Source organism: Desmodus rotundus, chromosome 12, assembly GCF_022682495.2.
Source record: "Desmodus rotundus isolate HL8 chromosome 12, HLdesRot8A.1, whole genome shotgun sequence".
Taxonomy (NCBI): domain Eukaryota; kingdom Metazoa; phylum Chordata; class Mammalia; order Chiroptera; family Phyllostomidae; genus Desmodus; species Desmodus rotundus.
The window spans coordinates 3,949,205-3,962,686 of record NC_071398.1 but is presented as its reverse complement, the minus strand read 5'-3'; the positions used below and the strand labels follow the sequence as shown (position 1 = coordinate 3,962,686).

The window sequence follows — 13,482 nt, the reverse complement described above, 5'->3', positions numbered from 1 at the left end:
GACAAGTTACAGTGCTAAATGCTTACGTTAAACAGAGGGAACATTTCAAATCAATAATCTAAGCTCCCACCTGAAAAACCTAGACAAAGAAGAGCAAAAAGAGCCGGGCGCAAGTAGAAGGAAGGAAATAATGAGCAGAAATCAATCAAATTACAAACAGAAAAACAATGGAGAAAGTTGGAGTAACAAAACCCTGGCTCTGTGAAAGGTCACCAAAATGGGCAAAGCTCCGGCGAGACTCACAGAAAAGACAGAAGACACAAATCAGTACTAGGACTGAAACGGGAGACACCGTCACAGCTCACACAGACAGAACCAGAGTGATGAAGGAGCTCAGTGAGAAACGTGTAACACCCGTCGCGTCGACAACGCGGGCACTGTGGACCCGGAAACGCAGGCTCCACCACTCCCCTAGAGTTGCACAATCGTTACGAAAATGGATTTATAATTCTACAGCTCACACACGAAAAAGGAACCTCCAGATCCACACAGTTTAATTGGATAATTCTACCAAAATTTAAAGAATTGACCTCAATTCTACCTAATCTCTTCCAGAAACGAGAAGAGGCAAAAACACTTCCCAGTTCATTGCCATTCGGCATGGCTTCCCCATTCACTCATACGACGCTACCACACAGGGCAAAGGAAGAAAATTAGGGGAAAAATAAACACAAAAATTCTTAACACAATACTAACAAATAGAATTCACCAATACATAAAAGAATTATATCTGATGACTAAGAGGAGATTATTCCAGAGACGCAAAGCTGGTTTCATGTTTGAAAATCAACCAATGTTAACACATCATGTTAACAACTTAAGAAGAAATATCACCTAATCATATCAATGGACACAGAAAAAGCATTTGAAAAAAATTCCGTTCCCCTTCAGGGTAGAAATCCTCTACGGCCACTCACTAGAACAGGGGGGTCAAACTCATTTTTACAAGGGGGCCACATCAGCCTCGTGATTGCCTTCAAAGGGCTGAATGTAATTTCAACTCCCTAACAGTTAAGGAGTAGTTACATGCATACAGTCCTAAAATCATTTAGGCCCTTGGAAGGCAACCGCAAGGCTGATGTGGCCCTGGGTGACAATGAGTGTGACACCCCTGCTCTGGAATGAAAGCCCCGTGTGGGACGAGGCTGGAAGCCCTGCTTCCTACGGAAGCCTCAACACCCAAAAGAAGCTAAGTGAGGGCTTACTGTATTTGAATGAATGGATGGCCCTTTACAAGACTGCCTTTTAAACACAGGCATTTACTGTAACATTAAAAAGCACTTTGATTGATCAGACCCTAAATTATGTTATTTTCACAATCAGGCTTGAAAAGGCCAATTAAATACTACTAGATAAAATGTGCAGATATGTATGCTTTCCCGAGTCACATCATGTTTCCTAAGAGAAGCAAAGAAATGGCTACAAATCCAATTTCCATGAAAGTAAAAACTGATGTTAAAGAAATCAAGAAAAACAAAACATGCTGCACTTTTACAAAGTAAAATTGAAATACAGCTGTCATTTGAATGCCAGACCTCCAACTAAGTTAATGCGCTCCTGCTGTAAAGCTGAAAAACACTAAAGTAGGAAGCATTTCCGAAGTCAGCAAATCAGGCATCTCCTACTCCTCAGGCCAAAAGGAAAAAGGAAGGGCAGACGGTGCGAGCTAGACGGAGTCTCAGAGATCATCTCACATCAGGCCCTTCATTTTTACCAAAAAAGAAACTGAGCCCCTGAAACGACCAGTGGGGAACCCGAAAGTGTCCTGCATCAAAATTAGCAATAATGGAAAAACACTGGAGGCAAACAAACCATTCTGTTCCGTTGTCATTCTTGTGCGAGTAAAATTTAGCTTTTATACAGTTAGAGACAAAACCCATCTCCATGGAAACAGTGTTGGCGAGCACACAAGTGAAGCTGCTCTTCTGTGCAGGTCTGCGCGTCCAAGTGCACGCCCAGGACTGGGGTGAGGAGGTCCTTGTGAGCGGAGCTACCGGGTCTGAGTTTCGCATGGGCCCGGCATCCACGAAAGCCCACCGCACTGGCTCCCGCCGGCTCTAAGCCCCAGTTTTCCATCAGCAAAACGGGGAAACTTCAGACCTACCTTCTAAGTTTGTCAAGAATGCACAAACGTAGGTACAGTCCTCTGATTCAGGGGTCCGTACTTTTGCGGCTACCGCCCGCAGGCTTTCCGACGTTTCCCTCTGAGCTGCACAAAGCTCGGGGCAAGTGGGCACCTCTGACTGCCTCTGTCAATGAGTGACGTGCAATCCACTGCCTAGCCTGTAACCGGAATTCTCCTAAGAGCAGGGGCAGGTGCTGTTGGTGTGGCCACCAACAGGAATTTGCCAATTAGTTCACAGCCGCCATCAGGCACTACTTGCTCGAGCTGAAATAAAAGATTGCTTAAGATTTTTTTAAGATGCAAAGCTGAGTGATCTGTTTCTGACTACAGAGTCACGAACCCTGACCAGTCACATCATCAAAACTGACAGGGACCTCACGGGACAGCCAGGAAAAGAGCCCTCTCTGCTGTGCATTAGGTTACAGGAAATGACCGACCCCTGCTTCCCAGCTTCGCACCAGGCCCTCACTGGTGCGCCGCCAGTGGGCAGCAGGTACTACACTTTCTGCCCCTCCAGCTATCAGAAAGGCTTCCTTCCCCGCCACTTAGAGTGCACGGGGATGAAGACAGGAGTGACAATATATAAATGCCACCCCACATGCACATGCTTTCAAAAATAAAAACCCGTGAGTGCTGTTTTCATTTCAGGGTAAGAAAGGATAGTCCGTTGACGAACAGTTCCAAATGCTGTAAAAGTCAAGTTCCAAAACTGCATCTCAAAGCTTGTATTTGCCTCCTCGTAACAAAACACATCTTCAAACTCCGCCCGATTAAGAGATAAAACACGAAGAAAACCTACCCGGGATGATGTCATTGATGTGCAAGAGGATCGTACTCTCGACGCTGGCGAAACTACACAGCTGCACGCCGTCAAATCGGCCGTCCCAGTTGCCGATGGGGTTATCCTAGGAATTAAGGGGTGGAATTAACGTTCGAACCCTCCTCGACAAAATGTCAATAAGAAGGTCTGCATTGTTAAATGAAAGGGTTCTCCCAGGAGTGTCACATGGGCAGTTTTTGACTGTTTGGGGGCCAGTTGGAAAACTGTCCCGAGCACCACTAAATGCCACTGGAAATAGGAGGAGAAGAAGAATGCTGCGTTTGCCAGAACTTTCCTCCGGAGGAATGCCCTAGGGGGGGTTGGGATGGACGCCTGCACAAGCCTCCTGGGGGACGGACAGAGGCGGGGTCCCGCTGTCGGGCCGCCTTGAGGCAGCCAGCCCGGTAAGCAAGGCAACGCCTAGCCGCCATCAAAGGAGGGGAAGGCCAGACCGGCTTCTGCTGCCTTTGAGGCCCAGTGACCTAAAGCAAGAGAACACTAACCCCAGGAACCCTCTTCCCCCAATCTTCCTGCCACCAGCCCCCATCTCTCCTCTAAACTAGTGCTGAACACGTAAGGAAGAATGGGTTGCAGGCGTGCTGAATGGTTAGCTCTGCTGAGGGACCCGCAGGCAGGACTCTGGCTCTAACGACTCACGTGGTAAATACCCGGCAAACGCTTGTCTAAACGATATAGGGACGTCTGCGTGGCTGACGGGTGTCAATAGAATGTCCTGAATTGCCGAGCGCAGGGTGAGAGAAATTTATGCCCGAACATGCACACCCCACCAAAAAGCATTCCCGAACAGATGGAAACAATCACTACAAACAACCTGAGTACAAGAGTGTTTCTCACGTCCTCTCCTAACTCATTCTGGTGTTTAATAATGCAGTATGAATGTCCTTCTCCTTTTTAATCCTCCCCTGAGAGTGTGTCCACTGATTTGAGAGAGAGACGGAGGGCGCGCAGAGGTTGGGGGAGAGAAACACTGATGTGAGAGAGAAACACCAATCGCTTGCCTCCTGTACACACCCCGCCCGGGGATCGAACCCTCAACCTTTTGGTGCCCGGGCCGATGCTCCGACCACCCGGGCCACCCGGGCAGGGCTGAATTTCCTTGTTTATACCTAACGCATTCTTGTCCATGTTTTCAATCTATGATAAAAATGTTCTCAGCCTTTTCTTCTTAATGCCACAGGTCTCACTCAACTCACTAGATTGGAATGTACTCATTATTAACAAATATGAGTGTTAAGGGAACACTAAAAATGAAAGAAACGACCAAAAAACAAATATGAGTCCACATCCATGAGGCACCTAGAATTGGCAAGTTCCCAGAGACAGAAAACAGAATAGAGGTGAGCGACCAGACACGGGCTGAGTTACGGGGAGCTGGTGTTTAGCGGGGACTGAGCTGCAGTTCGGGGTGATGAGAAAGTTCTGGGGACAGACGCAGCTACGGCTGCACTTACTGCCATTGAACTGTACACGCAGAAATGGGTACGATGGCGAATTTCAGGTCATGCAGTAGATTTCACCGTAATAAAAAAAAATGTTTTGAGTGAGTTACATCCTAAGAAAATACGCTAATTATCTTTTCCTCTAGAGCGATGTGCTTTTCCTCTATCCAGGTATTTTCCATAAATGATTTTTACACTACTCATTAAAATCAGATTAGCCAACAAACTTTTGCAAAAAATTACAAAAAGAGAAAGGCCGATTACAAAAACAAACCTTTTCATAACAAAGAAAAATTAGGTATTATGTAATGTATTTCGATGTTTTTTCTCTATTGGTCAGCTATCACACAGCAAATTTGAAGATGGAAACATTATTCCAGTTTACTGAAACTGAAAAAAAGAATGAATGTGATTCTCTATCTAGACTCCTGTCCCATAGTAATGTTCCTTTACCAAAGATAAATCAGAACATGTTCCTTAAGGACTTCAAATTAGTCCATTTGAAATACATGTTCAAAGTGTTTAATTGGTACCTAAAGTGGTCCTAGGACTAATGCCTATATTCACGAAGATAATATGGTCCAAAGGTTTCTTACCATGTCCACACCAACAAAATAGCCTAAGCTTTCCTTCCCCGGCAAGACATCACAGAATATGACCGTTCCAGATTCTACCGTTTCTCCGAGCTTCAGAGAAACCCTGGAGTTGATTTCCAGGGGGGGCAGTTCCACCTGCGCCGTGGCCCCTGGGCCCGCACAGTCACTTTCCAATCCATTGTCATCGTCTCCGAGGATCTCTAGCTTGTCCAGCGCAACAAATACTCCACAATCCTCATCACACTGAAAAAGCTGCTTTCCTTGATACACCCCATCAGTGAAACCTTGGCCACGGCCTTCTTCCTAGTTTTTTTTAAAAAAGAAAAGAGAAAGATTGATAGATAGATAGACAGGCAGATAGACAGATAAAGATGACCCATAATAACAAAATACCCACTCTGGGGATTTCAGGGAAATCGCTGACAAAATTCTAAATGACACGTATAAGGAATACGATACAATTATTAGGAGTTGTCATTGGATGTAGAGTGTTTTGAAAAAGTACGGAAGAAGCTGTATCTGACGCTGAAATTACCTGATAATTTCAAATCGTAATCCCACTGAGAGAGCCAGGCTGAATTCTACATCGTCATTTCTAACAATAATTGTGTCATAAAAAGGACTCTGACTCCACAGTAATAGTAACGTGTGCTCCATTTACTGAGCACATGCTACGTGCCAGCCACCATGCTAGCTCCAGAATCCACGCCCCACGCCAGCCCCGCGGGTTGTGTGCAGCACCGCCACCTTACGGGCGAGGGAGCCGAGGTCGGGAAGTAGCGGGTTCAGTAGGCTGGTAACCAGCTAGCAACTGGCACAGCTGGGATTAAAATCTCCAACTGGTTTACCGTCACTGCTTTAGAAAGTTAAATCAAGAAGCAAAGCGGGACTGAAATTCTATTTGCAAGAATGTCAAAATGTAACTGATGTTTAAGTTCTCGGGAATTAATATTAATTTTGAAAACGTATCACGAGTTCTTGGTTCTCTTTTCAGTAGAAATGAATTCCAAGATGACTTTCACATGTATTAACAACTATCAGCAAGTTTAAGTTGCTGCAGCTTAGTAAGAAAAAAACCCTTCTATCCAAATTCCATCACTTAATAGCTCGCAGTAAGAAAAACTGAGAAAGCTAGAGATGCTAGTGCCACAAGATAACTAAGTTTTGTGATGTGATTAATTAGTTCACAATCAGTCTAGTTCCTATTGAACACAGACACATTTAAAATTTCTAAGATGCTCAAGTTCTTCCGTAATTACATGATTTATTCGTATTCCCTACTGTCGGAGGTAGTTGTCAAAGCTTTCCACGTGGCATGTATTGCATCATCTCCATTTACCACTGGAAAGTAAATTCTCAGGATGATACAGAGTAGAAATTTCGGGAAATTTCCAGGAACACATTTGGTACTTAAAGGGGGAGAACACATGCACACGTAAAACACACACAGAGGCACGCACACAACACGCAGCGCCCACTGAAGCGGTTTACCAAACATACCAGCAACTCCACGCCAAAGAAAATGCCCGACACTGTCCTCTCTGCTAGCAAGGGCCCTCGGAAGCGCACGACTCCCCGGAACTTCTCCTCCCCGGGCCTCAGCTGGACCTTCACGTGGCAGCCCACATCTATCTGCAGGCCCTTACTCAGTCTGTTTCTGTTTTTAAACAGGCTTAGCCTCTCTTCGCAGTTGGTAATTGCCAAAAGCAGCTCTGTGAACTTTTCATTGATCTCTACCACATCCTTTTCATCCACAAAGAGAACCGCATGCGGCTGCTCTAGGATCTTCAATCCAATCTGACTCTTCTTGCTCTTGGCAGGCCCCCGCGCGTGGCCCACGGCGCGGTCTTGCAGGTACTGCCCTATGCTCCCCTTGGGCACTTTGAGGAGCTTCTGGGTCTGTTTGTCTGTGACGCTGCATTCTTGGAGAAGCAAATAAAAAATCCGCTCTTCCCAGTAGGATGAAGGAACTTTTTCTTGGCTCCATAAGCCTGAACTCATTGTGACATTAACTCCAAAATATTAACTCAGAAAAAAGGGAACAATGACGTCTGTGGTGAGACCGCAAAAGAGAAATTCAGCGAGAGTCCCGGGGCCTGTTTTCAGCCAGCTGACGTCCATGCTGGGAAACGCCGGGAAAGCGATGCCTGGAGGGGAAGCAGAGAGAGACTCTTCACTCCACAGGGCTGAAAGTCAGCTCAGACACTGAGACACCTGGCGCGAGCGGCTGGCAGAACACACACACACACACAACATACTTCCGAAAGATGTCTGAAACTCTTGAGAGACACATATTACTTGCAGCTACTGTAATTTTACACATTTCATGATGGAGAGCGATCGTGAAGTATCTTCAAAGACAATATGATAATATTGTTTCCCAGGCAATGAAGTCTGTCAAATCAAATTCTAAGTAAAAGATAGTTTTATGTACATGTTTTTAAACTTTAAAAAGTAGCATTTTAAATACATCCTGCCTAACTTAAATGAATAAGCTGATGTATTTGGACAGAAACCACATAAATCAAAAAGGCTATTAATTCTGTATGTACACGTAGTTTAAATTAAAAGTTATCCATTATAACTATTATCTTAAACATCTTTTATGGATAAGATATCACAAAGTCACATTCTGAACCACAATTCATTTGTCTATGTGCCATATTTTGATAATGGAACATTTTATCTGTTTCACTTCCTTAATCTTGTACATTTTGTCCTTAGGCAAATGTTGATCATATTAATTATAGCTATCATTTGATTTCTCACAATCGCAAACATCAGATGTGGTAAATCTGATTATATTAAAGATAGCTGAAAAAATCAATTCTGTAGCTATCAAAACTTAACAAGGAAAGATAGCCACATAGTATCAAATACAAAAAATTTTTACACCACAATTTCACCTATATATACTGTCAAGGAATACACAAATGATGATTTTCAGTTTCAAATTTTCATTTAAAATTTTTTGAAGAATATTCATCTTTCACAATTAAAATGACCTACTCAACCCTACTTTGACAATTATAAACTATATAATTTCATTAATTTGAATTAAGACTTTAGTTCATTATTTTAATTATCTTACTGGAAATAATAGTTCCTGTCTATTCTCTGTCTCACGAATGCGGCTACTTGGTTTCTAAACTCGGTTTTCATTCCGCCCTTCTCTCGGGGGCACCCACTTCCTTCCTGCTAGGTAATGGCCGTAGCTGATAGCACTACCCTACTGACCGGTTTTGTTCTTGGAATTAAAAAATAAACACTCCGAAAACTAAAGAACCAAACGTTTTGTTTAATCTCTTAATGCTTAAATAATCTGGCCAATCTATACACAGGATGACATTTCTTTTACAATGTGTTGTAGGGTGATGAGGTTTCCCACGCCGTTAGTGTTCAAAAGCCTGTCCCTCCACAGGCCGGCATGCGACGTGCAGACCACCCAAGGCGTCGCAAACCAACCTCAAACCAGCATCACCTCGTTGTCTGGGCAGCAGGAGGGAGGCGGGGCAGAGCTGGCGTCCAGCACTTCTCTCCCTTTTTTTTTTTCCCTTTTCCCCCGGTGTTTGCCTGAATTCCACTTGAGGGCGCTGTCTACTTCAGCAGGAACAGAGTCAGTGTATATTTGCCACTTACATAAGACACCTACCTGTGGCCACCCCGATCTGGGCACACACAAACAACACCCCGACGAGGGTGACCCAAGCAGCCACCCGAGCCCTGAATTTGCTTCTCCTTTAAAGTACCAGCATGAGCCGCTTGTTACTTCTGTCTAAAATTCTTCTTAAATGTTTCAACAAGGAAACAGCACTATTTTTCCTGACCATTGAATTATCCTTATGAACATAAATGACTCTCTGGGACTCCCAAGAGGCAGAGGTGCTCGTCCCTTTGCAGAAAGGCTTCTGCTGGTGCCCCCGGGGTTCCTGGGCCTGCCCCGAGACTGCCGGCCTCGTCCTCCCTTGCCATTGGCCATTTCCTGTGGTTTCCTGCACAACGCATCGGGCCTGTTGTACCACTTGCTGCTTTCCAATTGGCTGCTTCTAGTCACTTCTGAGAAGCCAGGTGATGAAATATGTCTGTGTGCTTAAAACAAAAAACAAGCAAAGCCACCCTGAACGGGTCTTTCGGGCCTGGAGCACACTGGCTTCCCTGCACAGGCGTGCGCCTGACAATACCACACAGGAATCTGCAAGGGGCCCTCCTGGGGGCCACTCCTGGGAGCCATAGCGCAGGAACTCGGTTGCTCCCAGGAGGCTGAGGTGGTCAAAAAGCAATTTCTAAGAAAGTGAGTTGGTTGTTTTGTTCTTTTTAAAGTGTATTAAAATATTTGGGGCCAAAAAAAAATCTGTTTTTAAGTACAGCAATTCGGTTTTGAAGAGAAATTATTTTTTAATTTCTGAAAATTATACCTTCAAATAGTAAATTAAGAACTTCCTTGAGTCGTAATAATTATTACATGCCAACAATACCTACTCCATTGTTCTCTACCCTGACAATTCATGGGCATCTCAGATAAAACCATCAGTGCCAATGAACTATTACCAAGACAAAACTAAATTACTATGCGAATTAGGACTCTATATTTTAAATAAATTGGATGACAAGTGTTTTCTGAAATCACTTAAGAGACAATCCCTGGTAAAACTGGATATAACTGCTTTGGCTTATAAAAAGGCTGAGAGCAATCTAGTAAATCGTCAGGAAGCATGTTACACAGCGGACTCGGCAGGAGCTGTTCCCTAACGTGCATTAGCACCGGGGGAGTGAGCTTGGACTCAGAAACAGGATGGGCCACGTCAGAAAACCAGAGCAGCCAAAGCAAAAACTATAAAATACTTCAAAAGCATTATCCAAAAATGAAAAGGATATGGTCGTTCCTCCTTTAGGAAGAATACATTAAGAAAGGATAGGTTAGAAACTATCACATTAAAAATGGATTCTCTTCTTTGTAACTGATAATTAGAGCGTGCTGAATGGGGGGAACTTTATAGCCCTGGTCTAGAGTTACACAAGATGAAACACTTAATGATCTTTAATATCTCAATCTAACAGCATTACCGCAGAACTATGTTAATATAGAGACTTTCTGTCTCTTTAGAAAGAATATAATGCCAACATTCTCCTTTCCCGGGATATCCAGAACAGTCCGATTGAGTCTTAAAGAAACCCAGGCAGTAAAAACTGAGTCAAGACTACATGGAAAAGATTTAAATCTCATTAGCAATGAGTTTGTCACTCCAGAAGGTTTGTCAGTTCGTATTTTTACGCACTCAGCACGGTGGTAGACGCTGAAAAACACAGAGTCTATAAGATGTGGCCCCTTCATCATGTTCTCCTACTACCTTTCGGGCCTCACTGTTTAAAAATTGCCTCTAATACTGCACTTCGCTTTGAGAATTAATGTATCACAAATGGTTCATCTAGATAACACCGTACTTATTTCAGGCTGGAAAACGGAGTGATTATGAATATCCCGAGAATTACTGTAAGTACTCAATGACGATTACCGAGGAGCTGGAATACAAAAATGTATTTAACCCTAAAACCATCCTGAGTAGAAGGCCTTTCTTTTGACAACATTCAAGATGAGAAACGGTTCAGGGTCACAAAGATTTGAAAATATACCTGGTTATCTGAGCTCGCTGACAGTCTGAATTCAGAGTAAAGGAGAATTTAATTGTATTAAAACAAAGTCGAGGGTTAAACGAAGACGAGGGTTGGGAGACACAAATATGTATCCGTTTCCTTTCAACGCAATGCAGCGATGATGAAGAAGGTTCATACAAAATATGAAAGGTCAGACTGCCCTGTTCCGAGAGAGAACCTTCCCGCCTCACGCGACAGCTGGCCTGCGGCAGCTACAGGACACTGACACGGACTAGCTCGCCCGGAAGGCACAGCCACTCGGATTCTCCAGGCATCACGTTATCTTTGTTCCAAGAACTTCATTAAAGAAAACACAGCGGATCTCATTTCAGAGCAGTCTGCAGCTCCCGAGACATCTGGATTTGATCTCAGACCCACACGAGGCTCTCTACATCAGAATACAAACGACAATACTAAAACACTGCCCCCAAGATAAATGGCAAAGAGTAGGAAGGTAGGTGTGAATACGAAGGAAAGAAGACAGTGGGACTTATTCCAAATGCTTCTGGAGAGCTAGAATAACTACCATGTTAAGAAAGAACATCTCTCATTAAAAGAACAAGTTATATTCCTAAACAGCTAAAGAATAGAAATACAGAGATTCAATGATGAGAAAAGAGACAGTCAGCTTTAATTTTCCTCCAGGACTCATTTGTGACCCAAGCAGGCAGGTCTTCAGTCCCCGAAACAAGCAAGATTTATCAGGGTTAAAAAAAAAAAAAAAGGCCTGGCTCCCGCACCTGCACACTCAGAGCAGAAAAACAAGGACTTCTGCCATCTCACCAAAGCGAACGTGGCCACTGCACTTCCAGACCGTGAATCCCCAAACCCGGGCCTGACCATCGGCGGCGTTCGGGACATGGGAAAGGAATGAATGACTTGGTGAACTCAAGTGATAACAGTGCAAGCCACGATTCCATTTCCTCATTTTCACTGCTCGAGTGATTAAAGCTTCTTCCAGGTTAAAAGAAAAGAGAGAGAGAGAGAGACTTCAGTGTTGAGAGTATTTTAATGTTTTTTACCTAATTCTCTGGAAAGTCCTAATTCCAATTCAGAATGAAGTCATGGTCAATTTTGACACGTCTTCATTGTTACATATATACAAAAGAAATAAGAAACATTTCAATTACGAGAACAACTTGTGTGAGGTTCACTTGAAACTGGCTTCCGAGATTCCCGCACCATGGCTTCTGCCTATAAATTCTGCACAACCCCTGAAAAGACTTCAACAAGTGTAGAATCACAGTGTGACAAAACACTGATAGTCTGGTGAATAGCATAATTACTCCTTTCTCTCGTCTCGTATTAAAGATGTCCTCGAATCAAACAAAATCACAATTTAGGCAGGGCGGACCACACTGCTGCTGAATGTTTGATGTTTTATGTAACAGGGGCCCTGGCCTTACCAGCTCTTCCCAAAAGTCACCACCCAAAGGAAAGCTTCTTCACAAAAACACTGGGAAAATGTGTAGCCGAACATGAGAAAATGTTCTGGGTGTTAAAAAGCATTCACAGCACGTAAACCTCCACAAGAATTCCCAGCAAATCATTTTCTCCTAATACTGTTCTAGTTCAAATCCACCCACCAGCCAGTGGGGAACTGGCAGCTACATGCATAGGGCCATTCAGTCTACTTGGGACATGAGGGGGTGTGCAGAAAACCAAAACTTGAATGAACACCCTCTCTCGAGGCCTGGATTTTTCTCCTGGAGTCAGTGGCTGCAAAAGGGACAATCTTACTAAGATCCCTCTTAGCCCCGATTCAAAGGCAAGGTAAGGCACGCGCCTCAGCTAAGGGCACAACTTTCCAGGGAGCCCGGGGAGCGGAGGGGGCAGGGGCGATGGCGGCTGGCAGACTGAAGGGCTCCTCGGCTGGAAGATGACAACCACTCTAAAACATGCAAACGCCAGGGGTGGAATAGAGAAGATGCCAAGGGTGTGAATAACCGGGCAGCTGACCCAGCTGAACTCGGCAGTTCGTTAATACAATCACGAAGAAAAGCAAAAGGAAGGAAAAGGAAAGTATACCTTGCTTCAGCGGAGCGCACCTTACCACTACAGAACTCCGGGTTGTGTCAAAACCATCCTCAGCCAAGAAAGGGGGAAACTGAAAGAAAAAGCAGAACACGCCATTAACGAGGCCTGAACCCTGACTGCTCTTCCTGGGCGGAAACCAACGCCCGTGGATCGATACGCCCCCACCGCACACAGGTGAGATGTTTCAGCCTGGGGCTCCCGATACCAACCCGGGCGGTCAGAAGCTGGCCACCATACCTCAGTTTCCCCATTTGTAAATATAGGGCCAAAGGGCAAGAGGTTTTCCTGCACTGCTCCCACCCCAAGTCCTGTCTTCTCCGGAGGTCCCGGCAGCAGCGACCAAGCTCCCACCACTCGCTAGTCCGCTAGGGAACGCCTGGGGGTAGGGTGGGGGGCGGGGAAGACCCGGGCGAGGGGAAGCCCAGGCTGACGTCAGCGGGCTCAGCTCCCCACGGACTTGATGGGCTCGGGCCGGGGCAACTAACGGGCCCACACAGAGGGCCCCACGGCCACAGCAGCCGTAGGCGCCCTGAGGCCGGTGAGGGGCGCCCGAGGTACCGGTCGCCTGCTGATCGCCGGTAAGCTGGCCTGCTCTCTCACTCACCTCGGGCGGCGGGGCGTCTTCCCTCCCCCTGCCTCGTTAGCCCGCGTCCCCGACCAGCGACAGCACCCCAAGCCCACCGCCCTGCTATTTACCTTCGACTCACAGCCCACGCGCAGCCAAACCTGCTACCTGGGCCCGCCCCCACCTGCCCCGCCTCCGAACCTCACGAGGGGGAGGGAGAGCACGGG

At 45.4% G+C, this 13,482-nt stretch overlaps 1 protein-coding gene across 2 annotated transcripts in view; it reads right to left on the bottom strand.

The window, feature by feature from the left end:
* The window catches only part of CYLD (CYLD lysine 63 deubiquitinase), a 34,700-nt gene extending 21,234 nt beyond the window's left edge, over positions 1-13,466 (bottom strand). The window contains exons 1-5 of one of the 2 annotated variants that reach the window (XM_053915370.1): positions 13,387-13,466; positions 12,682-12,760; positions 6,502-7,148; positions 5,002-5,304; positions 2,925-3,030 (exon numbers count right to left, since the gene is read on the bottom strand). In XM_053915370.1, coding sequence (XP_053771345.1) covers positions 2,925-3,030; positions 5,002-5,304; positions 6,502-7,002 — 910 coding nt within the window. In that variant the 5' untranslated portion in view covers positions 7,003-7,148; positions 12,682-12,760; positions 13,387-13,466. Of the gene's footprint in view, positions 1-2,924; positions 3,031-5,001; positions 5,305-6,501; positions 7,149-12,681; positions 12,761-13,294 lie in introns of both variants that reach the window. The other variant, XM_053915371.2, reaches the window with a different exon arrangement.
* Positions 13,467-13,482: the final 16 nt, after the last annotated feature.